The sequence below is a fragment of the Dysidea avara genome, chromosome 2, assembly GCF_963678975.1.
Source record: "Dysidea avara chromosome 2, odDysAvar1.4, whole genome shotgun sequence".
Lineage (NCBI taxonomy): Eukaryota > Metazoa > Porifera > Demospongiae > Dictyoceratida > Dysideidae > Dysidea > Dysidea avara.
This window is the reverse complement of record NC_089273.1, coordinates 34251505-34278549: the sequence shown is the minus strand read 5'-3', so window position 1 is coordinate 34278549 and position 27045 is coordinate 34251505. Positions and strand designations below refer to the sequence as shown.

The 27045-nt window shown below is 35.0% G+C and overlaps 1 protein-coding gene across 5 annotated transcripts in view; it reads left to right on the top strand.

Annotated features, from left to right (window-relative positions):
- Positions 1–23479, top strand: part of LOC136247131 (fibropellin-1-like) — a 49301-nt gene extending 25822 nt beyond the window's left edge. For 2 of the 5 annotated variants that reach the window (XM_066038756.1, XM_066038755.1), the window contains exons 6-17: positions 1351–1578; positions 1816–1929; positions 2697–2924; positions 3165–3278; positions 7359–7814; positions 12168–12281; positions 16451–16708; positions 19031–19228; positions 19390–19659; positions 19850–20050; positions 22870–23067; positions 23213–23479. In XM_066038756.1, the coding sequence (XP_065894828.1) occupies positions 1351–1578; positions 1816–1929; positions 2697–2924; positions 3165–3278; positions 7359–7814; positions 12168–12281; positions 16451–16708; positions 19031–19228; positions 19390–19659; positions 19850–20050; positions 22870–23067; positions 23213–23235 (2402 nt within the window). In that variant the 3' untranslated portion in view covers positions 23236–23479. The remainder of the gene's footprint in view (positions 1–1350; positions 1579–1815; positions 1930–2696; positions 2925–3164; positions 3279–7358; positions 7815–12167; positions 12282–16450; positions 16709–19030; positions 19229–19389; positions 19660–19849; positions 20051–22869; positions 23068–23212) is intronic. The other 3 variants (XM_066038758.1, XM_066038759.1, XM_066038757.1) reach the window with 2 other exon arrangements.
- The last annotated feature ends 3566 nt before the right edge of the window (positions 23480–27045 follow it).

Genomic DNA, 27045 nt, shown 5'->3' with positions numbered 1-27045 from the left:
TGAGAGCCTCACTAATGTATAAAATAATTAATGACATGGTAGATATTAATGTGCACCAACAGTTTAGACCAAGCAACACCACAACTAGAGGTCACCATCAAAGATTTCTGCAGTTGCCAACAAGGGTAGATGCTTATATGAACTCCTTCTTTCCTTTTACAATAAAATTATGGAACCAACTAGATTATCATATTATCCAAGCTCCATCTCTTGATTTATTTAACAATTATATAAATTTGTAAATAAGTAGCTAGCTACATATGTACGAATATACTCATGATTGAGTTTGTACATTAACAAATATATATATATATATATAGCTGAATTCTAACACTTTGCATTAATCAAATTGTTACCAATTAGTTTGGTATTTGTTTGCTAAGACATCCAAATATCCAGATACTAAATTTGACATTCACTGCAGCCCTATTTTCAGCTATTATGATTCTACAGTACAACAACTGGAACTAGCTACTGTATAACAAAACAACTTGCACAAGAATTTATATACAAATTTATTACCATGAATACATCTGTAGCCACCATTTAACTACAAAGCTCCTCTAAAACTATTCTCACTAAAAGGCCACTTCTGAGACTAAAATGTGTTTGCTCAATAATGAATTTGAGATAATGCTAGCTGTGTTTAGAACCCATATATGGTGGCCACAATAGCTACATACCAAGGTGATCTTATTGCTGTATTGAAGAGGTGGCTGCTACATAAGTAAAACTTAACTGTATGCTTCTAGAGGATTAAACTATCATTTTACAGTGTATTGCACTGTTAAATAAAGAATAACCACCACTCTAAAGAGTTCCCAAGGTAGGGAGGATTCAACACCTCCTGGCAAGTAAATATTACTCCGAAGGAGTATCACATGCTCTGAAGGAGGTGTCACGTACTCTTAAGAATAACAATTACTCTCTTCAGAGTATTGATCATGGTGTTAAATCCTCCTTACTCTGGGAACTCTTTAGAGTGGTGGTTACTCTTCATTGTAAACAATGTAGTAAGCCTCTCCTGTATGGATGTTCATGCCCTAAGTTTGTGCCCATGAAATAATTAAGTGATGATCTACTGTACTGTATATATTGTAGTGTATAATTATTATGTTGCTTAGCCTGTTCAATATTTAAAATGTAAAATAAAAATGCAGATATGGTTCGCATAAATAAACCAAGAAAAAAAAACATTAACATTACTGATAGCCTCATGCATATATTTAAGGCATTAACACAATTACTAAATTGATGCATCAATTAATTTCAAAATATCTTTTATTGATAAAAGTGAGTGTCATTTGTACTCTGGATAACCACACCATAAAAGTTTGTTTCACATTTCAGTTGTAGACAATTGTGATCCTAATCCTTGTCAGAATGATGGTAACTGTACTGATGGAGTTAACTCATTTACATGTGATTGTGTGGATGGATTTAGTGGTGATAACTGTGAGGTTGATATAGACGATTGTGTTTCTTTTCCTTGTCTCAATGGTGGCACATGTATCGATGGAGTTAATTCATTTACTTGTATATGTGCACCAGACCACACTGGAGTGACATGCAGCACAAGTGAGTGTTAAACTAGTGACCATGTAGTGTATCAAACACCAGTTACAATTTTGATAAAATTAAAGCCACTACTGTTCCATATTTGTACATACAGTACACTGGTCTATACTTAATGACAAAGCTACGTATTAATATACCAACAAATTGTTAATATAAAAATTGGATACTCATTAGAAGTAGTACAGATATAAATCATGTTCCCTTTTAGTAGCATCAGGCATCAACCATAATTTTCAGTTATAGATGATTGCAACCCCAATCCTTGTCAAAATGGAGGAACATGTACTGATGGAATCAACACATTTACATGTGACTGTGAGGAAGATTTCACTGGAGTGAGGTGTGAAGCAAGTAAGTGATAATTAATTTTATCACCTTGTAACTTTAGAATGATGATTAGCTACCTATGCTAACAGTTTATTATACCTATATGTGGTGTACCAGTGTGAAAAGTTAGTCCAATCAGACTTGCTGACATATGCTCCGCTGTTGTGCTACATACTGTTAAGGGTGGCTTTAGGAAATCTGGTATAGATCCCAAAAAAATTATGTGAGGCACTAAATGCTGTAGTTTCCTAGTTAGTATTGGGTAGCAGCCAAGCTAAATGATTGCAACAGACCATGCCCCTTAAATGGTTAGAACATACCATCATACCTATCATGATATTCAGTGTTGAGGTTATGCCCCTCAACAATCTAGCTCCATAGAAAAGAAGATATTGTACCATGCCCCTAGCTTTAGCTGAGTAGTGATATAAGGGTTCTCTAATACAGCAGTCACAGTCCACTGTATCTTAAAGCTATGTTCTAATAAAAGGTTAATAAGCTAGGTAAAAAACTTATTAATTTATAAAAGAAGTAGGATTCCGAAGGTAGTGAAACAAGAAATAATGGTAGCTATAGTTAAAATCCCTACTTGGCATTGTAGCAATGTGAGAATATCTCTGCTTCTTATTGAAAAGATGGTGAAACCATACTGAATTAGGGATTTCTACATTAATACAATTCCAAATAGGGATTATTCCTCATAGCAACCATCATCTCTTGCTTCACTACTTTTTATCACTGTAAAATGTCTTTGATAGCCATACTCAATGAATTATATTTTCACATTTCAGTTATAGACAATTGTGATCCTAATCCTTGTCAGAATGATGGTAACTGTACTGATGGAGTTAACTCATTTACATGTGATTGTGTGGATGGATTTAGTGGTGATAACTGTGAGGTTGATATAGATGATTGTGTTTCTTTTCCTTGTCTCAATGGTGGCACATGTATTGATGGAGTTAATTCATTTACTTGTATATGTGCACCAGACCACACTGGAGTGACATGCAGCACAAGTAAGTGTGACCATGTCGTGTATCAAACACCAGTTTATTGTAAAATCAATGCCATTACTGTTCTACACATGTTCAAATAGTCTAATACAGTAACACTGTGACTACTTGTGCATAACCACAAAGCTATACTGACAAATTGTTTGGTAGACTCAATAACCACTGTACATAATTATGCTCCTTATATTTAGTAGAATAATTGTACAGAAACTGTATACTCTGGTTACTGTTTGGAATTTTCAGTTATAGATGATTGTAACCCCAATCCTTGTCAAAATGGTGGAACATGCACTGATGGAATCAACACATTTACATGTGGTTGTCAAGAAGATTTCACTGGAGTGAGGTGTGAAGAAAGTAAGTGATAGTGTTATCATACAGGGGAATAGGAAGATATTTAACTTACGGGTGCCCAGTGGTAAGCTGAAGACCAAACAAAACTGATAGCAATGGCTGCATATTCTGTTGCTGATAATCAAATCAATATTTATAACTACATAGTTGACTACACAACTTCTGTGAATGAATACTGTGACTGCTTTATTAGAGTCATTGACTGCTCTATTAGAGTATCTCTATCGTTTCAGTAATATGCAGCCATTGGAAATAGTGTTACAGTGTGCAGACACCCGTTAGTTATGCCACTGGAAATATTTATGGGTGTCCAAGCACCCATGGCACCCATGCTTCCTACGCCCCGTCACACTGTAATTTCAATATTCTATACTAAAATAAAATTTTATCTACTGAATGTAGCTAGTAGCTATAGTATCTTACTGTATGTCACAGTATGCAGGTGACATCTATGTACTATGTACTGTAACCTGAAAATTCTTACATGAAAATCTTTGTTTTTAAAAGCTGTATACAGTGTATTACGTATAGGCCTAGGTTCACGATAATTTTATCACTTTTATGCTAAAAATGGTAATATTGAATGTTCATTTGGAGAAGCTAACCCTGGAGCCACTTGTACCTATGCATGCTTTGATGGTTATGAAATTGAAGGTAGTTGCAATAGAGCATGTACAACTGATGGAAGTTGGAGTGGTACAGACACTAATTGTACAAGAGGTTAGTATGACAATTATTCTCTGTGCATCACTTAGCACACCAATTTGTACAAGAAAATGTTTTATTGTTAGTAACTCTCCCATTTACACAGTACATTCATGAACTCATTTCTTTGAAATGCGAATATGTACCATCAGTGTGGTAGAACTGTCTAGTAGAGTCCCCACTAAAGTGATGGGTGCTGCTAAAAATGTCACATCTAAAAGCACATCATATGGGATGAAAATTATCTTTATAGAATAGCTTACTCCATTGAACATCTTAAATGCAGAGTTAAAAACTATTTACAGGCATATAATTTTTAATGAACCACATTTTATGCCACAATACAAGCTCACATGTGGGGTATGTATTTTGTGGTTCCCCAGGGTAACACATAGAGCCGGTACCAAAATTAGCACATACACACAAATTCTAGTAAAGTACAGCAGGAAAACAAATGCTTTAAGCTATCTGATTGACTAGCTTATTTACTGACTAACTGGCTGGCTGATTAACTGACTGACTGACTGACTGACTGTCTGACTGACTGACTGACTGACTGACTGACTGACTGACTGACTGACTGACTGACTGACTGACTGACTGACTGACTCACTGACTCACTGACTGACTCACTGACTGACTGACTGATGGAAGGACAAATGGACTGAGCGACCGAGTGACTGTTTGACTCACTCACTCACTAACTCTATCTTCTTGGAATAAAAACAACTGAAGCGAAGTTATGCTACAGTTGCTTCAGTAGATATTTTCTGCAGTGATTGCAGAGGTAATTCCTGTTCTGTTCTTCATTGTATTGTTGTGTAGTGGATGGAACATAGTTGAAGATGAAGTGTAATGGCCACTGCAAAACATCATCACTCAAGCTGGAGAAGTGCCTTTTGACACTTAAAAAAGGGAATGATTTGTATAGAGTTTAAGATAGTACTAAATGTAGCATCTTCATTACAGAGGCTTGCAAATGCCACCATAGTTTAAGATTGTCACACATGCTCTATATTATTTACTAGTATAGGCACTACAATACAATGCTGAAAATTCAAACTTTGGCATTTGAAGCATACGTACAACAGCCGTGCATGCTATCCTGGGTGGTATAGGGATATGGCCCTGAGAATTTTTCAGATTATAGAAGCTTTGAGCCCTAACTACTATTATAAGCTGGGATAAATACTAGTTGGTGAGCAAATATTTTACAGTTATAATAGTAATAATGATGGTTATTTATATAGAAATTTAAGTGCAATATAATCTGTCAGTGGTTGACTATTCAAACAGTATCTTCATCTTGTGTTGCAAGCATGCATTGACCAATCAATATAAACATGAGCAAAAAACTGAAAAATTTTGCAACTAGTAGAAAATGGGTTGAAATTTTAGGTCATAGCTTACTGAGTCAATAGCTTACTGAGTAGTCAAGTTACAGTTGGTTAGTTTTTATTTTTAATATACAAATTTAGTACTGTGTGTAATATCAAGCACCACTTACACTTCTTTTGACAACAGAAGTAAAAAAAGTAGTGCAAAAATAATTAAAACATGGGAAGAGAAATCGCTAAAACTAAGAAATTAAGAAACAAAAATAAAAAAAGCCAGTTAGTTACAATATTTACACTTAGTCTGATAATTATTTTTCCACAGGGATAAAAATTACATAACCTTTCATGTTAAACATTTTTCTTCACATCCATGACCTATTTTAAAATGCAGATTACAATGATAACACATTTTCAAGCAAATTTACTTCTTGTAGGCTCACCTTGCCATTGATCTTCTGACTTAGTTTCTGCAAGGGTAACCAACTTCTTAATTGTGTTAATAAGCATCCAATATAATTATTCACATGTTCATTTGTATTATTACCTATACTTTAACCACAGTATATGTGACTGAGCCTGCGAAAACAGGGCATGTGAGCACATTAATTTTGTGTACTTTTTCACAATTCCATTGCTTATAACTTTTAAATACCATTATGTCATGAAAATGCAATTTTCCAATCATAGTAAGTATTTAATCAGTTTTATGATGCAAGTTACAGAATGCAAATATTCTGTTCCAGTACTGAGATATGATCTGTAGTGTGATGGGATGTAGTTTGTGCCCACATGCCCCGTTTTTGCAGGCCCAGTGGCCCTAGTCACATATTAAATTTATACCACAGCCACAGTGTTGTTGTGTCCACTGCATACTTGACTTATTGTGATTTCTTCGATGCACAAGTGTGCATGTTTATCAGAATCCATACTACTGCAGCCCAGGGGCGGTGGAGCAGGCCAAAGAGTGAGGGGGCCAGGCCAGTTGTGAGTTGAAGATCAAAAAAAAAAAGGGTCACAGCCTGCTAACAATAGCTGCTCTTCACCAATTATATCTTCTTATTTATAACTACACATACATATAGCTAAGTAATTTGCTACACTGCTTCTCTGAATACTGTGACTGTTCTATTAGAGTATCTTGATTTTCTCTTGCAAACAGTGTCCCATAAAAGCGTCTCCACTGCCTATGCTACTGCTGACTACAGCATGCTGTATACTGCCTATATTGGACTAGTTAAAACATGGTAATAGAGATCGCTGGAAACAGTAAAGAAACAAGAGCCAGCATGTTAAACACACAGAGATCTCTATGAAGTCAATAGATATGGTAGAGACTAAGGAATAACAGCAGTTTTCATAAATCAGGGTCAGGTAAGTGTAATACTGAGAATGCTTTTGTACTGATGTTTATCGAGGTAAAATAGAAATCTCTGTGTGCTTACATGTTGGCTTGTTTGATTCTTGTTTCTTTGGTGTTTCAGCAATCTCTATTCCTAATCCTAAAGTTATTTTACACTAGTTTGTTTACTTTTATGAACCCATTAATCATCATAATAAGAGGTGCTAGTGGGGTTTGATATTACACAGTACTAAACATGTATATCAAGTCGGTCATCATGTACATTATAGCTGTTAAGTAGTTAGCTAGTATATCAGTGTTGCCAAACACCACTGTATTGTTTCCTTACGATTGAATGTACTTTGTGCTATAAAGCTTTAATATGTCCAACTAAAAAGTGCATGATCTGACATTGATTTGGATGGTAAAACGTGCTAAAGGTTGCTGCACAATCCATTATGTGATAGGACTTTAATCTACTCAACTTAATTGCTGTCCAGACATCTGGCTATATAACTCAGAACAGAACACACTACTGGAGAGTAGCTTTACAAGACAGTGGTGTTTAGTATTTCATTATTGGGGTTTGTTGTGATGCAAAGTACTTTTGTAGCTATAATCATTGTTATACATCTTTATATTAAATTAAGCAATACAATTTTCAAAATACCATAATCATCAACATTTATACCTTTATATTAGCTGTAAATGATTGTGATCCCAATCCTTGTCTTAATGGAGGTAATTGTACTGATGGCATTAACTCATTTACTTGTGACTGTGAGGATGGATACAGTGGAGACACTTGTGAAATAAATGTTGATGATTGTGATCCTAATCCATGTCTAAATGGAGGTAATTGTACTGATGGCATTAACTCATTTACTTGTGACTGTGAGGATGGATACAGTGGAGACACTTGTGAAATAAATGTTGATGATTGTGATCCAAATCCTTGTCTCAATGGAGGTAATTGTACTGATGGCATTAACTCATTTACTTGTGACTGTGAGGATGGATACAGTGGAGACACTTGTGAAATAAATATCGATGACTGTGATCCTAATCCTTGTCTTAATGGAGGTACCTGTAATGATGCAGTCAACATGTTCACATGTGATTGTGCACTTGACTTTACTGGTGTGACATGTGAAACTGGTGAGAGCAAAATGTATTGTCATAATGCATATACATGTACTGTATTTATAGTGTTCTTCAAGCCCCTCAATGTGAATGTGTATGTTATGTCAATATGTGACTCGATTTGCAAAAGGTACCTTTTCCGTACATTTTACTTACCAGCAAACAAAATGTCATAATTGTTTACTACTTATACTGATTAACTTGTTATTTATGTCAAAATGCAGCTTGATTTTTTTATAAAGATTTTACAGCACAAGAGCTGTAGGTTTGTAGGACCAAGTTGTTACAGAAAGTGTGTTTGATACTATAACTGCACTCATGGAAAATTTCAGATGATTATATGCTACAATGAAGTTGTAAAGTTCGAAAATTTGTGTGTGTAAAAGGTATACCTTTTTTTGCAAATCCGGTCACATATCATGTATTTATGCAGTACATGTCATTATAATAATGGTTATAATCAGATGAGACAATTGAGTATCCACTACTATACTCAATGGTCCCAATCCGATAATGATCTGGCAGTTGTTAAATTCCAAATTGATAGCAATTGTCAATTAGACTAGTAGTTTAAAAAAATTGTTAATTTAAAAATGATGTAGGGATCTATGCAATTAAAAATTGTGAAACAAGAGATGAATGATGGTATTACAGCATAACTTGATGGAAAAGCCCCTACTTTGGCATTGAGCAAAGCCAAGTAGGAGCTTTCCCACTGAGCTATGCTGTAATGCCATCATTCATCTCTTGTTTCACTACTTTTTATTGCATAGGTCCCTACTTCATTTTTAAATTAACATTTAAAAAAAAAAGTTTGTTTAGTTTTTTTGTTGTAGCACAGCTAGCTAGTTACAGCTTAGTAAAGTACGTACTGTGCCAAAATTGGAAGCACATAGGCCCATAGTAGTGTGCATAGCTTACCTTAGATTGTAGTAGCAGTGGCGCTCAGATCTATAACCTGTCTCAGTAAGATGGTCCACATTCTATTCACCCTGGCTGGAAGTTGTTCGAACAAACAGGCCCTTTCAGTTGTCTGGAGCTTAGTCTCGACCAATAGGATGAAGTAATACAATTTCCACTTGAGTACTGTCCAATCACATGAATCACTCACTGATCTCCCATCTGGTACTGAGTAGCTGAGTCAGTGTGTTCAAAGGAACAAGCCGTCAAGTATCTGTCTGTCTCAACATCTCTTCATTGATTGCAATCCAGGCATTGGCAAAGTCAAAGTGACAACTCAGCAGCCTTAATGTTTCAGGTGCAACAATTGAAATTATAAGCGCCCCACTCTTTCAGCAGCATAAGCACTTTCTAAAATAATTTTGTGGTGTCTACAGAAGTGTTGATATGGAAAATGGGAAAATTAATGCCTCAGTATGGTTTCAATGTTTGAAGAAGAAGACAACCAACTTGATTGAAAAGATAAGGTGCACAGGGCGTACACTTGTCGAACCCCAAAAGGCACATCCCACCAGTGAGTTTGTTGTTGTGGCATAAAATGGTGGCTGTGCGCTAGTCTCACATGGCCAGACCACTTTTTTTCTTTGTAATTAGGTAGAGAGAAAAAAGAGTCTGGAATAGTTCGAATTGCACAATTGTCTTGACATATCATGAGGCTACATTATAATATGCAACCCATGTACTTAAACTCCATTGTTACAAGAATGCCACAGCACAACAGTAAACAAAGGCTTAACTAACCAACTATCAATGGATTCATTCTATTATCACCTCAAAGGCAGCTTTAGAAACTGATAGGATTATAAATATGTGCTTGTAATTGATTGATGCAAACGGTTACTATTTGAAAATGCATCACGTTTTTTTGGTTAACACCCCCAATTATCCACAGAGTGCCAAGACGAGTATGGGATTCGATCTGTTCCAGACCCTTTCTTCTCCCTACCTAATGACAAAGAGAAAAAAGTGGTTTGGCCATGTGAGACTAACTGTTAGGCTTGCGTCGATTATGCCGGCATAATTTTTGGCATAATAGGAGATGAAAAGCATAAAGCATAATGCTGGCATAATGGAGCATAATCAGGAGCATAATGAGCAAATTTCCGTCACCATAAGTATAACTTCTGCTATAACAACCACAAAGTCAAGGGCTAACCTGTTTTAAATGGTGAAATGATTCCTGACAACGAGTAGTAAAATGCACTATACAGTTCTCAACTTCTCACTCACAAGTTTACACTCGACGGAACCCGCGGCAGTAAGTGCTTTTCATTGTGGGTAAGACAAAAAGTCATGTGCCAACTAGTAACAAGGCATGGCAAAGCAGTTTATAGCTATATCTAATGTGTTTCATCGTCTGATTTTGAATAAAATGTGATATGATGATTATGATTATTGGAAGTTCGATTGGAAGACAATAGCTACAAGAGAAGCTCTGACGATAACAAGGATAGTGATAAGTCAGTATAGCTAGTGAATGTCTGAACATTGAAAATGGTGAAGTATCTGCAGGTCTGCAGTGAGGCTGAGGTTAATATCAAACCAGGAAAATATACAAATAGGTCGAGATTCTCTAATAGAACAGTCAAACACTCTAATAGAACAGTCATCGCATGCAACAGAGAGAATGTATAACCATTAAATGTTTACCCCAGGAGGCCAATATGTTCATGGCATGGTGGTGCAAATGCAAGTTGCATAATATTATACTGAACAGTTACTGTCTTTTGAATACCAATTGCTAAAACTCAGAAGATCAATCATAATTGTGACTGGGCCTGCGATAATAGGGCATGTGGGCACATGACTTTTGTCTACTTTTTCAAACGTTAACTGCACATAACATTTTTTACCATTATTGCTATGGAAACGTAATTTTTAGCTCTTAATAAGCATTTAAGTGGCATTATGATGCAAGTTACAGAAAACAAATATTCTGTTCCAGTTATGAGATATGACCTGTAGAGTGACTAGGTGTAGTTTGTGCCCACATGCACTATTTTCGCAGACCTGGTCACAATTGTTATTTTTTATCAATAATCATTTGCATACAAAACTACAAAGACATTAGGCAATAAAATATCTATAGCTTCTAAGGGACTATAGATTTGTCCCACAGTTCCCTTGCTCTAAAATGTCTACAAACTCTGCAGCACATCCCAATTTCAACCTATTGTTAATTTTTGTATGTTGTAGTTGAAGTGATACTTTTCATTCACCACTCTATCGTATGAAAAACTTCTCTTATTTAGAAAACACACACAAAATAAAAGCATATGCATTTCTGAAAAACATAAAAACAAGCACAATGGGCAGAAAATTGGGGAAATGCTGAAAAGCATAATAGGCTAATTTTGAGCATAATAGACTCAAGCCTACTAACTGTGCGCTGCTTTGTTTGGGCTCTAGGCTTGCGACTGTGGTCAGTGAGTAAGTGAGATGAAATTTCAAGTTTTGGAGATTTAAAAATTCTATTATTATTCAGTTACCAGTAAGTGTTTTCTTGTTTTTAATGCTGTGTTTCATGTTAGATAGACTAATATTATTCCATTAAGGTGATTTTCATGGCATAAGATGTCTCTAGGATGATTTTTAAAGGCAGAATTTTAGACGGCAAACATCATTTTAATGCAAACCCTACTTAAACAGTACTACAGTACTGTTTGATACCTTCTTTAAAATTATTTTCACACTAATAATCACTGCTTGAAGTATCTTAGTTTACTACAGTGGTATATCCCCAGTATATGGAACAGTTAATTGTTTGTTATTTTAGTAGTTTTTCAGTAAACCCGCATTCACTGATGTTTTACTGAAAGTTTAAAACTTAGTAAAATAATTATGTTCCATATACTTAAGTTTACTGACACTTTACTTTCAGTATAACTACAGTAAGGCATCTTAACAAATTAGTAAACTAAGAACCTTCAAGCAGTGAATAATCTAAATAATTAAAGGATTCATAGACATTGGTATGTTGCATGTGACATGGTCTGATAAAACTGATTTCAGTAAACAGCAAGATTGTTGTCAGTTACAATATTTTGTTAGTGATATCACATGAAAAGCCAATAGGATGATTGCTTGGATTTGAAATGTGTGTGCTTGCCTTTCTTTGGTTAATTTTCATATGAGTCACTGTAGTACAACCACATGTGGCTGACAATGGTGGGCAATTTAATAAGTGTATTATGGCTTGATAACTCTTGTGACTACATAGTCAATTTAAAGCAGTTGCATATAATTATTATCAATACTTCAAGGCACGAAAACTTATGAGTCATCTAACTTTAATACCCATTAAAAATCCATAAGACTGGTTTTGTCAGACCGGTCACATATATACTGTTTATAAATTTGGCATCTTCATAATAATGTACGCAAATTAAACTGTTTTATTGCTTACAGTGGTAGATGATTGTGATTCTGATCCTTGTCAGAATGGAGGTACATGTACAGACAGAATATTCTTCTTTACTTGTGAATGTTTGGATGGATTTACTGGATTTGCATGTCAAACAGGTAAAAATTAACAAACAGTATACTTGTGTATGTCAATATGCATTTGACAGTAATTAAAAAAATATGACTGTTGGACATTAAATTTTAAATTGCACGTGTGTAAATAATCATGTTTTTTTACTGCTACTAAACTCAAGCATGTAGGAATGCAAGCAGGGCCGGCTCACTTTTTTAACATTGGGTGGGCCAAACTGTTACATTCTTGACAGGTGTAAAAGTCACTGCACACTGTGTTTGCAAAATGCAAAGCATTTTGCTCTCTAGGGGGGTCTAGGGGCATGCCCCCCCCCAGGAAATTATTTGAAATTTAGATGCTTGAGAATGAAAATTATGATAATTTTCGACAGAAAATTTGTTAAACGTAATCAGTATTCTTATAGCTAGCTAGTATCCAGCTTAAAATTATTGCCAGTCCATCTTTCCGTTTTGTTGAAAGCTTCTGGCAATGCAATGTTGGTAAATCAACCAGTTAATATTAAACTTAGCTACAAAAACCTTGTTGTATAACTTATAAGCTATGCATTTTCCTCTACCTGTGGCAAGTGTGACAAACAGTTCTTTATCATCATAATGAAGGAAGCTAAACTCAGTAACCATGAATCTTGTCCAGTTCAATGACGACACGTGTTGTCACATATGTTGAGGTCCTAATTAAATGCCTGAATAATGCCATAAACGCCTGTCCTAAATAAAGGCCAGGGGCGTTACTTTACCAGGTCCATGGTGTGAGATAACAATTGTGAACGGCCTCCTACTGTCCTACAACAACTAGTCTACAGCTATGACAAACAATGTCAACAGCAGCTGTTACAAGGAGAAACATGGCCAGCCGCTTCAGTGACGATTGGAAACCAGGCGCCAGCATAATTAAACTGGTTTGCTATGGTTATGGTTATGGTTAAAATATTGAAGCCGGAATTATTGGGTGGGCCATGGCCCACCTGGCCCACCCTGCTGAGCTGGCCTTGAATGCAAGCATTACGTATGTTCAAATAATATATGAAACATTAGAGTTAAAGATTTTATATTAATATAATTAGCTTAAAATACAAGAAGATATTTGCTACATACTCTAATACTTATAAAACTGATTAATAGATTAGCATTATAGGTTGTCTCATTTCCAGCAATGCATTTGGCAAGATGCTCCCAGCTAATTCATATTTGGTGATGTTTACACATTAGAGCATTCATTTGTAGTGCTTCATTATCATTGTTTCTGTTCTTGACCAAGTTTTGCAAGTGTTATTGTAACATTAATGCATTCTTCGCTCCTCAGCCTTACATTATGCTGCATGCTACAAGTACAACTCAATATGTTCTTAAAGAAGCATTAATTGTTTCTTGTGACATGGCCATTAAGTTATGTAATTCTTGTACGAATAAAGCACTCTTTGTTGTGCAATAAAGCACTCTTTGTGGTCAATAATTTAAATTAAAATTTATATAAAGTACTATTTGCCCTATACTGTACATTATAAAATATAAAGTACACTTTTCCTTTGATTTTTCCCATGCAAAGTTCTATAAAGGAAATATAGCACAAAAAGAGTGGGTGAGAGACAAATATAGCACGAGGTGAAGCCGAGTGCTATATTTAATCTTGAGACCACTCTTTGAGTGCTATATTTCATGTATACAAAGAGCGAAGGCAGTGTTTTATTTTGGTATAGAGAACTGTCAACTGGAGATACACACAAGAGATACGAAACAATTAGAAACTCACGGAGTAGCATTATCATTGGAAGAATAGGCATTGCACCTCTGTTTTACCTGTGTTGCACTGTGCTGCACCTTCATTAGTCATTTAGTGAGTTTAGTTTGTCTTCTCAACACCGAAAACTTTTCAATTGTGTTAATAAGCATATTTCCATGATATTCTTAGGACTCGTCCATTTATGTGAACAAAACATAGTAAGAACGTTCACTGCTGCTGACCACAAGTAACCATAATTGAAATCTTTAAGAAATTAAATTGAGTGGTTTTGCTCTTATCGTTGGGTTGACTGGTCAACCAGTGTAGTCAGGCTATCAGCCTACTCTGGCTTGATTGATTTGTTGTATTGGCCAGAATGAGTGCTTACTCACTCAAAGTAGGCTATTAGCCTGCAAAATAGACCTGGTTAAAACTGTGGTCTATTAAAGTTTCCCAATATAGAACACTTGTGCTTGTATGGTAAATATAGAACACTTTTTGCTTTGATCCTCCCACACAAAGTTCTTTGTATATGCATATATGTGACCCAGTCTGAGAAAACCGGTCTTATTGCCCAAGTCAGCAGATTCGATTTTTCACTCAGGACACAAAGCTACATGAATAAACTATCTAATTCCACAATCAAAATCAGCTAGACTTGAGTGGTCTGGTTTTGCTGGCTGCTTTTCCCAAACCCAGTGGCGATCCGTACGTGTGGTGTGAGGCCTTAATAGAACTCTGATCAGCCTGGGGATGACTGTATGTGGCTGTATAGCTCTGTTGTATTGAATAAGTACCTCTGCTGTGAATTTCTTTCATTTTAGCCAGTTTTGAGACCTCAATGACCCAAATCGTGGCCTAATTCATCCCTTGGCCTTCCTTTTCAATTTTTGAACACCATCTTGCCTGCCTTCCAGGGCCCCGCCTCCCACCCAATAGCTCGCCTGATACAGTCAACCTTGGTTAAAAACTATCTAAAATGGCAGGGAACTTAGTTGTTGGCTACTTGCACAGCGGATGCTCTGGAAGGTAAGGAATTGGTGTAAAACGTGTGAAAATTTGGTACACATAGCTTCAACCATTGGCGAGCTACAACACACTAAATACTTACAACCAGCATTTCTTGATATTTTTAAATAGGCGATAAGCCCTGTTTCTCAGACTGGGTCACATATATAGATGTGCAAAGATAGATGTAGAAAGGCTAGCAAGTTGACTGCAAAAATAATAAAGCTGCAAGTAGTGAAGCCTAGTGTAAAAGAAGAGTGCACTCAATCAAGTGGGTCTGGTTATGTACATATATGGGTACAAGGTCAATCACACATGATCATGATCATACAGTTGTCACACTCCTCCATCACAAGCTATTGAGGTAAGATTATAAGCAATGCAAACAAATTGGGCAGACAGTGTATTACTCTGATTTTGCAATTTTATTCCACTGTGCAATTTTCAGGTTATAGCAATTGAAGCACAACTCGCCTACTGTTAAGTGGTACCCTTTATCAAATATGGCCAACGGATTTAAGTTAGTAATGACTGAATAACCAATAACATGTTCCAATAAATGTTTTTGTAAATTTGATTGAATCTACAAAGCAACTCACAGATAATGTGTACATTTTTGACTTCTTTTTAAAATTATTATTATCTACATTGCCAAAGGATTGGCTTAGTGAAGTTTTAGCTTCATGGTTTTTAAAAAAAATTGGAGTTATGGAACTATAAAACAGCAATAAGAAACATTTGGCTTGTACAGCAACTAAATAAAATGGTTATAATTGTATGGTGTTGTTACTTGTACTATATATTATATTGGCAATTGCTTGGTAAGTCCTTTGAATATACGTAGCTCTGCATCTATGAAGGCCACAGGGCCATCCTCAGAGGTATTGAACTAGAGTCCCACTAGTACCTATGCAGCTCTAGAATCCATGTTACTGCCAATACAAAGAACCAGACAGTATCGTACAGCAGAACATTTGGTGTCCAGACTAAGCTTAAATGCTAATATTCCAGACGATGGTGAAAGTTTATATAACACCTCTGTGAAATTGCCATTACTTCGAAGGGAGTGTAACCATTACTTATAGCATGCTGTCCATAGCACTCTCTTCAGAGCAAATCTTTCACTTAGATTTGGAAATGAATTTGCTAATTTTTGCTTTAACAGTGTATACACTCGAAAAGTAAATAGTGAATACTGTAGTAAGATAGTGAATTTCATTTACTGCAAATTTTAGTGACCGCCACTAAGAAATCCAGTAATAATAACTATCTTGTCACAGATCTCAATACTTTTTACAATGTAAAAATTAATGGTGTATGAGTTAAGTTTAAATGTTTGTCCTAAATAAATGGTAATCCCTGTATTGTTAATGTTTTATATCACAATAAAATAAGTTGTGCAATGTAGTTTATGTAGTTTATTTAATACATTAAAATCATTAATATTGTTAATCTCTATTAATAGCAATATGCCCGCCACTCACTGCTCCTGATAATGGAATGATAGAGTGTATAATAGTTAATCCAACACCTTCTCCTGAGCCTACTCCTGGACCTACTAATTCTACACCAGTGGATCAACCTAATCCAATTGATTATGTTACTGGGGATATTTGTATGTTCACATGTGATGATGATTATGAGATAAGTGGTAGTGAGAACAGAACATGTGGTGATGATGGGATCTGGAGTGGTGCTGATGTGACTTGTTCAGTACCACCAGGTATGAGTTATAATCTATATAGTTACAGTAGTGTAATTTGCTTTTTTTGTTGTGAATGAATTCTTTAAACAATTTTAACAAGTATAGTTTTGCTAACTTATATGTAGCTACTAGCAAAGAATTGACATTGAGAAGAATGAGCTGATTACTGGTTCAGTATGTGTACAAAGTCCCATTTGTTCAAATCCATGAGTAAATAAATGTATTGTGATTTCAGTAAGGGGAGAAGCTATGCTGCCATTATTATAGTGTTAACTGATAAGGAATCACTCAAGGTATACCATATAGTATGTCTATCCATCTCTACAGCAGCAGCAGAAACAGTAAATAGGTGATACCTTTACGCGACTGTTTCTTGACATCACCATACTATGCTATGGATAGGGATGAACCTATTTTGCTTTTTTCCCCACCTATTTTTCTTTCCAGCAATTCTTTTATTTCTTACCTATTTTGCTCAATATTTTGCTTGGAATTTTTCTATTTTGCTGAGCATCAGTAAAAATTAATTGCGCTATCTGTAGCTTACATGCATGTGTGACTGCTCTATTAGAATATTTGTACATAGTGACTGTTCTATTAGAGTATCTCGACCTTTTTCATACAAAATGTGCTAATTTGCTATTCCTTGGTGCCAATTTTTCCATCTATTTTTTCTTGCATTTTGCTCTTTGCTTTTACCAATGTATTTTTCCAAAAAAAATTGTCAGCAAAATTGGCGAATCTCTAGCTGTGGAGAGCACACTCTTCATAAGGGCTTCAAAATTTCTTTAGTTCTATCATCATCTTGTATATATTTAAGGATGTTTTGATTTTTCATAATTTTATGAATAATGGGAATAAAAAAATATGCTGACAATATAGAACAAACTTGAACAAATTCAGATCATAAACACAATAAATTCAGCTGGTTAATACAATGATGGAGCCAAGGTTTGTATAAGGCTATCCCTTTTTATTACACATTGGAGTACAGTCACTACTGGAATCTGAAAATGTCATGAACAGAGTACTGAAATTTGAAGTTTTCAGTACCTGCAGTTGGAAAATATATTGAAAATAATTTCATTGCAAGCAGTTTTTTTTAAACATGTACTTCTGAACTCCATTTTAATGGTTGTGAAAAAAATTATTGAAAACATCATGAAGGAAATTATTTTTCATATATTTTTCATTAACACTGAAAATTAAATGAAAATTTTTTTCAGCTAAATTTTCACATTAAATCAACATTTTCATTCTCACATTTTCATTCTCAGTACGTTTTCCAGCTGCAGGTTACTGAAAACTTATATCAAATTATTGTATCATAGAAAATTTATTTCACAACATGTTATATTGTGGAATAATGTTGCATTGTCCCATTATAATTATTTACTAGGTGTCCATCATTCTGATGATTTCAGAACACTAGCTATATGTGACCGGATTTCACATAACAAGGCTTCCACACACACAAAATCAAACTTACGATTTTACCAGAAATGGATTGCTGGTCTAATACACTATCATATTTCACACTGTACTTCCTTCAGCACTGACAAGTCTGGTTTCTGTAGCAGCTTTCTTCCGACCCTGTCAAAAGCCACGAGTGTGAGATTGGCACCATTAAATATGGCCATGGCTTTGTGATAATGGTGTGTAGTGAGCTGGGACTTCACAGAGAGCTCGCCAATAGTGTTCTCAGTCAATTTTGGAGTAATTTGAGGGCCATGGAGGGCCATGGAGAGCCCAAACTTGGCCTCTGGATTCCAATCGTCTTCTTACTTCATTTTATACCCGTATATTAAGACCACCGTCCACCCCCACCCTCCCACCCTATTACTACCACCTGTGATATTATTACCCGCTCGAAAAAAGCTGCTCAAAACAGGGCAAATTTTGGGTATCAGAAATGTATACACCTACTCAGTGATAGCTAGTGAACAGATGAACAATTGGGGCAAATTTTGTTTGCACAGCTGTAGGCACTGGGAAGTTATTACACAATGATTCCTTAAAATCACCATATCTCCTAACAAAGCTTTGTGCGTCGAAGCCTTGTTTTGTCAAATTCAGTCACATATGTATATTACTGTATGTACGTACTTGTACATTATAATGTGTAATAATATTATAGCACCTTTGCTCTGCTTAAACTCCACAACACAGGGCCATCAACCTGCCAGCTTACAAGTTACAGACTCTTATTGACTAGCAATTTAAAAAGATCATCAATAAAATTAATAGCATAATATAATGCTATTAATTTACTTGTAATACATGCCATATCGTTCATTTAACAAATGAACAGTTTCAGATATTATATTTTGTTACTTTTAGGAACATGTCTACCACTTGCTGCTCCTGAAAATGGAGTTATAGAATGTGAATTTGGAGAAGATGGATTTGCTACTAAACGAGACTTTTGTACTTTCACATGTAATGATGGTTTTGAGTTACATGGTAGTGCTGTAAGGAAGTGTTGGGTTTGGTGGGGTAGAAGTAGATGGACTGGTTATGAAGCTGCTTGTAAGGAAGGTATGAAGCTATTTGTAAAGTGCATCATGTATTAAGCATTTATCCATAAATTAATGTATTATAAATTGTATATACACCATATGCGGTGGAAGGAAAATAATAATTATATTATCAGTTAAAGAGAGTAAATCTGTTATTGTTCAACTCTTGCTATCATATAGTAACATGTCCTGCACTATCTGCTCCTGATAATGGAATGATAGAGTGTTCACCTGGAGTTCCTACACCTAGTCCTGAACCAACCCCTTCTATGTTCAAAAGATTCTTTCAGTACTATTATTATCACAATGATCATTCTGAGGACAGAACAGACTCTAATATTGGAGATGTTTGTGCATTCACATGTGATGATGGTCATGTGATCAGTGGTAGTGATAGTAGGATATGTGGAGATGATGGGACCTGGAGTGGTACTCGTACTACATGTGAAAGTAAGAATTATATTGTCCTCTAGATAAACTGTCAATATTAAAGTCTTAATTATGTCCATTTCACTCTCATCCTGTATCAATAGCTAGCTACTTAACTATTTAAAGAAATATTACATTTAAGTTATTTAATAGTGTATTACAGTAGTTTCTGGTGATATAATTTTGTCCTGATATTTGTTATCACTATTAGGAATATGTCCACAACTTACTGCTCCTGATAATGGAGCAATTGATTGTTTACTGGGAGAAGATGGGGTAGCTACTAATGGAGAGACTTGTACTTTCAGTTGTGATGGTGGTTTTGAGTTGATTCATGGCAGTCACACTAGGAAGTGTTGGGTTTGGCATGGCAGATCAGCATGGACTGGTCAACAAGCTATGTGTGCTGAAGGTATGTAAGACTGGTTAAATGAAATCTGTACCTATAATAATTCTCTAGTACTCTGAGCTAGCGTACAAAATATTCATTAAACTGCTGAAACTGAAGTACGCATGCACTCTATACCATCACCTGTCTGTTGTATGTCAAGTCTAGTAGCATGTCATATTCTACGTAAATGGCTTAATGAAACAGTAGGATAATAATAATAGAGGACCAATATATAGAAACATTACTGTGCAACTAAGAAGAGTGATGACAGTGGCGTAGCTACCATTGAGGCAACCGAGGCAGCTGCCTCGGTAATAATGCTTTTCAACAGACTGAGCAGGCCTGAGTTTTGGCACCCCAGATTTTCTACTCATACGTTACTAGACAGCATTTATACTGTACGAAACAAAATAGAATCTGTGGCTGTTGTACTAAGTAGGGCTGGAGCCTATGGTGACATCGTGCCTTGCATGGTGCTGGACCACTTTTCAGCTACTTGAATTTGTAAAAGATCGAGATACTCTAATAGAGCATTCAGTACAAATTATAGTCACTGTTCTCATTACACTGCTTGATCATTTACATTCATGTTAATTGTCTTTACATTACTTTTCAAAAGTTCCAATGAGTCAACTGCATGGCATTGCACTGAGCTATTTTATCATGCATATCATGCATTAGCAGTTACAATCAAAAATTAGCCTCCACATGCCATTTCAAAGCATATATTTTCAAAAATTTCCTTGAGAGAGCATGCTCCCAGACTCCCTAGCTTGACATGCTTAGCACATGCAGTTGACCATCACATGAAAGAGATAATTATCTATGACTTAAACATCACATCAGATCAATCAAAAGTAGTGTGCATGATTATGACCTCTGTTGCAGTCCATTAATGGCCTGACCGCTCAAAATATCTCCGGAGTAAGTTGCAATTGTGTTGCATGTAATTAAACTATGTAGTCTAATAATTGAAGCATGGTATACTGTAGCATTAACTATGCTGGAGCATTACTTATGACATGTAGAAAAACATTCAGAGTCTTCTTCTTCTATCCAACCAGATAGGAAACCTGCAAATGCTGTACCACTCCAGGGCCGTAGCCAGACTTTTATCTGGGTAGGTTCTTTTAGAAGAAAAGTGGACCTTTTTATATGAAATGATTCAGATTTTATTATGGTGTGTTCATTTTGCATGCTGAAACTAGGAGGGTCTGGGGGCATGCCCCCCCTCCCAGGAAATTGTTTGAAAATAAATACTAAAAGGTTGAATTTAGTGGCATTTCAGTCAATAAAAATAACAATTTTTAAATTAAGCTGAAGACCAGCTGCATGGATGATATCTTGAAAAATATCTTTACTGCTACTGCAATTATACCATCTGCACATGCATGTGTCTAAATATAATACATTGGAATGTCACAGTGAATAAGAATGGGAAAGATTGAGCACTCTGCCATAATCAACAGGGGCAGTGGAGCAGAAAAAAGGGTGTCTTAAACAATGAAATTTACACATTGCATGGAGTTGAAGCATGAATCAATGCTATTCATGGGCTCTGCATGGAGGGGCTTGTCCACCAAAATCTTATATTTTAATGAAAGCTCAGTTTAGACACACTGCTTGAAGGTTCTTAGTTTACTAATTTGTTAAGCTGCTTTACTGTAGTTGTACCCAGTTATACTGATAGTAAAATGTCGGTAACTTTAAGTATATATAATTGTAGAACATAATTGTTTTACTATGTTTTAACCTCTCAGTAAAACATCAGTGAATGCGGGTTTACTGAAAAACTACTAAAATAACAAACAATTTACTGTTTCATATTGTGGGGATATACCACTCTAGTAAACTAAGATAAACTTCAAGCAGTGACAATCTGAAATGTAATTGTGACTGTTCTATTAGAGTGATTGTTCTATAAGAGTGGTTGACTGCTCTATTAGAGTATCTCGATCTTGCATTGCATTTAATACAAGCACTGAATGAGTTACTCGGAGCACTTAATTTAGCTTCTTATTAGTGGTACCTAGTAAACTGTAGCTAATAGACTTTTGCTCTTGAAAATTTGGACTTGTATACTAAAATTGTGGACCTTTTTGGTTAAATTATGGAACTTTTAGCTAAAATTGTGGACCTTTTTTCCAAGAGGGCAGTTCTTCAGAACCCCCAAACCCCCTGGCTACGGACCTGCACTTATACTTGAAAGTATTTGTGAATCAGTTGAGTCAGAAGCAGACCTTCTCAATTAGTCAATGTATAAACTTTGCCTCGGTAAAAAATTTTTCCGGGCTATGCCATTGGATGATAAAAGTTTTTATCATGTGACCCAATTTTGGAAAATCAGTCTTAATGTCACATGTGAAATACATAGAAATCTGCACTTATTTGTGTTACCACTAAAGTACTTTATGCATCTAGTAAAATACTTCACAGAATTTTTTGCAATTCAATCTACTGACTACTAATCTAATCACTGTAAGGCTGAGTAGATGTTTGTAATTTTTATGTATGTAAATATTCCAGTTTTTAAATGTGATATTAAGGCTAATTTTCCAAAATCCAGTCTCAAATATTGCTTTCGTACACAGTGACAGCAAACTAGTGAAGGTCACTACTAATGTCTGCCACGATACTCACTATTTTTGTGTAGTGACATTCACTATTAATTTTGTAGTGACTGTCACTAGCTACCGTGTTGTGATTTTCACTACAAAAGAGTAGTAAAGGTCAGTACAAAAGTTGTTAATGTCATTACTTAAAAATAGTGAGTATGGTGGCAGAACTTAGTAATGTTTTGACCAGTCTGTAATATATTACTTCTAACTTTGTATACACAGTACAAACATGTCCACCTCTTACTGCTCCGGATAATGGAGTAATGACTTGTTTGCTGGGAGATGATGGAGTAGCTACCCACTTAGACTACTGTATCTTCACATGTAACAATGGTTATCAGAGAAGCGGTAGTCCCTGGAGGAAATGTTTTACTACATACGGCCATGCACAATGGACTGGCTATACTACTAGATGCTATGGTATGCTAAATATCACCTTGTATTTTCTGGATTAATATTGCACACAGATTTGTTGCATGTATACATAAATTTTTACATAAGTATGTATGAAGACAATGTATTGTAGTATAATTCATTATGCTGTTCACATTATGCCTACATACAGCAGCAAGCTGGAAATGGTGGTGATCATGATTAACATCTCTGGACTGATCTGGACATTTTTTATCCTGTAAAATGTAGTTACATGTACATAGTTAAACTACTATGAATTGTGACCATATACAGTAGACTTGTTCATTTTACACTTTAGGCATACTCAATGTCTATTTGAGATAAGTAGTGCATTTTCTTTAAGTCTTATATCATATGCATAAATGACTATCACCATCAATTACCATAATGCACCTGTAAATGAATGGTCACACACACATATATACAGAAAATAAACCTAAAGTTATGCTGGATTGGTAATTGTTGATTCAGTGAAACAACGCTGTCATACAACATGAATACAAGCCCTAGATACAACACAAACACTCAGTCTACCAAAGTTGGTAGACCAGACTGTTATATGTGGACAGTGCACTTTTTAAAAATTAAGTGCTTCTCGGCTGATAAATAATTTTAATGCTGAAAACAGTTCATAACAGCTACGGTACAGTAATAATGTGGTAAACTTTTCACACATTTAAACTTTTACTTCATATGTTTCACTGAAATTTTCCATGAGCATAGCTAGCTATATCTTGATATATACATATAATAATAAGTGTACAAATTACTGTAATCAGTATAAGGTTGATAACAAGTGACCAGACCTGCAAAAACAGGGCATGTGGGCACAAACTACACCTTGTCACACAACAGGTTATATCTTGGTACTGGAACAGAATATCTGTATTCTGTAACATGCATCATAAAGCTACTTAGATGCTTACTAAGAGCTGAAAATTGCATTGCAATAGCATAATGGTACCATAACTTTTTATAGCAATGTGATAATGAGCTCAAATTTTCAATGAATAGTTACCAATGTATACACATTATTCCAATATTTTGGGGAAGCCATATGTATAAAATTGAAGGTGTCACAACATTACATTCAATTATATGCTATTTTTTAAATAAAATCCATAACTCTGGTATGTTATGTAGAATCAACTTGAAATTGCTGGTAATTGTATATTACTGTAATACCTAAAAATTTACAGAGCAATTTGTATGGATTCCTTTCGTAAGTAGAATTTTACAAAAATTACCCATTTTTCAAAGTGTATCTTCTCCTATACCTTACTATGAAATCAAGCAAAACTTGGTATGTTTATTCTTTATGATGTGTACTAAAAAGAAAATTTAATTTAATTACAGCATTGCGTAATTAAGGTGTACTTGCTCTCTGATGTGAGTTATAGATTTTTTTGAAATGTTTTAATTGCATTTCCAATTCATTGCCATCACTGTATCCTTCAAAATAGGCAAACATGCTTTTCTAAAGTAATTTCTAATATTGTTAAGTGTCACTGACTCCACCCCTTGTGGAACTGTAGCTCGTAACCGCTGTATAGTGTAATTTGTGTGTGTATACATATACATGTCACTTAGCCTGTGACCAACGCTTTTCAATGGGCCAGGGTTAAGTTCATAATGAAGGAGAAATATCCATTTTTTCTTAATACAATTGCAACCTCTGAATGCTCATTTCTGAAATCTGGATGAGTATGACTCGTTTCTTTAAGTTACATTCCCTAAATCAACCTTCCTGTCAATTTATGTGACTAATTCCTGAGCATACTGGTGAAATTTTGCCTCCATGTCATGTATATCAGCCATTTGTGGGTCATACATCTCATCTTCATCAGAAATATACACTCCAGACTCATCCATCATCACAGTAGTACTGAGTTCATCAAAACCACCCTGTTTCAACTTCTTAACCTCCCTGGATTTATCTAACTGTTGCTTTCACTTACACGTACGAGGCATGCTTGTTAAAACTCAAGAAAGCAATCACTGACAGTAGTCTTAGAAACAAAGAAATAGAAAATCGCTCATTAAATAGAATAATTGCATGGCGCAATTTGATTGGATAAAACATAGCAATCATGAACAACTTAAAATTTCATTTTGAAAATTGCAGATAATATAGTTTGGACATAATTTAGTATACTTTTCTATTGTAACTATTGGGAAAATACTTTCTTATGCATGTTATTACTTACCCAACTTTTGTAAGTTTATAGTGAATTGCACTGTACATATAACATATTTTTATGTTACTGGGCCTGCGCATATGGGCACATGATTTTGCCTACTTTTTCAAACTTCCATCACTCAAAACTTTTAATATAGTTTAATTTCTATTTTCTAATGTCAATTTTTAGAAGTTTATGGTAACTTTTCACAAATCCAGTCACAATTTCAGCATTACAAACATTGTGGTATGAGATAGATTTGTACCAGAAAATCAAAGAAACCTATAAAGCTTTAAACTAATCAAAAATGTTAAATAGATTTCTCACTGCATGAACATGAAATTTTAATGCAGTGCAAGAATCTTGTACCGTAGCTACTTGCTATTTCCCGTACCTACACACATTCAAGTTTATGTTGTGCAACTTGTAGCTATAGAACTACATATTATAAAACCTGGCACACAGTAATATATAAATATAGTATCATAACATCTGGTACTACCATAATTCATTTGTTTTCATGCAGGAAAATAATTATTGTCATGAAATATTTAGTTGAACAACTGCTAGAGTGTTAGAGTCTTCAAAAAAAATGTATTTTGCACATGAAAATATTTTATGAAACAACAAAAAGAGTTAATCATTTCCATGATTCCATTTCTACCATGATGTAAAACACGTCGAAGCTATATATCTATCTGGACCCTCTACTCCATTTATCATAAAAGAACTGCCATCAATTTCTCAAGGTATTTTCATTTTAACACATTGGCTACAAGGTCACATACTTTGACATTAAATCTTGCGTCGTCAACTATCAACACATTTCGGCACTCATTTTTTGTGACCACACCTTTTCTTTGGAACTCAATTCCTTTTGAAATTTTATCTCAAAAGACTGCTGGCAGTTTTAAGACTAGGTTAAAACATTATCTTTTTTTGTAATTAGGTTTATTGATTTTGTAATTATTAAGTAGTTCATGTTCCTTTTGTATTTGTTTGTGTGTAATTGTACATGTGAATGTATGTTCTGTGTTGGGGATCACCTTGTACAGGCAGTATTGCCTTTTGTGTTACCCATCTTTGGAAAAATTGATAATAATAATAATAATATGTGTTGCAAGCATGTGCTCATCAAATAGAAACTTTAGTTTGCACCCAGTGTACTAAATACTGTACTTTGTGAATTAGGCTAATTTTGTAAGTATGTAAACTACCTAGATGTTTTGGTGCACTATAAAATTTAATGTATGCATGGTAGCACTGGTAATGCATCATTACTTGAAAATAAAATCACTGATGACAGCTATAGTTAGGGACCCGCCGATTATGCTCATAATTTTACCTATTATGCTATGCTGCACTGCTCAAAAATTTACCTATTATGCTTAAACTTATGCTCAATACTTACTTATTGTGCTCAAATTAAGCTCAATTATTTATGCTTCAGTTCTCATGCTCTGCTAATAATTTCCAATTTATGGATAAATAGTAAGTGGCTGAAGCACAAACTTACTTGTCACAATGCATATCACAGAAAAGATCGATACACTCTAATAGAACAGCCAGCTATATGATTGTTCTATTAGAGTTACTGACTGTTCTATTAGAGTATATCGATCTTTCTGTGATAGCTATTTTGATAAGCAAGAATTCATACTATTACACAAATATTCTACCTATTATGCTAGCATTATGCTCAATGCTTTCAAACAACTATTATGCTCATAATTATGCCAGCATAATCGGAGGATCCCTAGCTATAGTTTTAAAAGTTTAGCTAGCTAATGCATCATCAATAGTA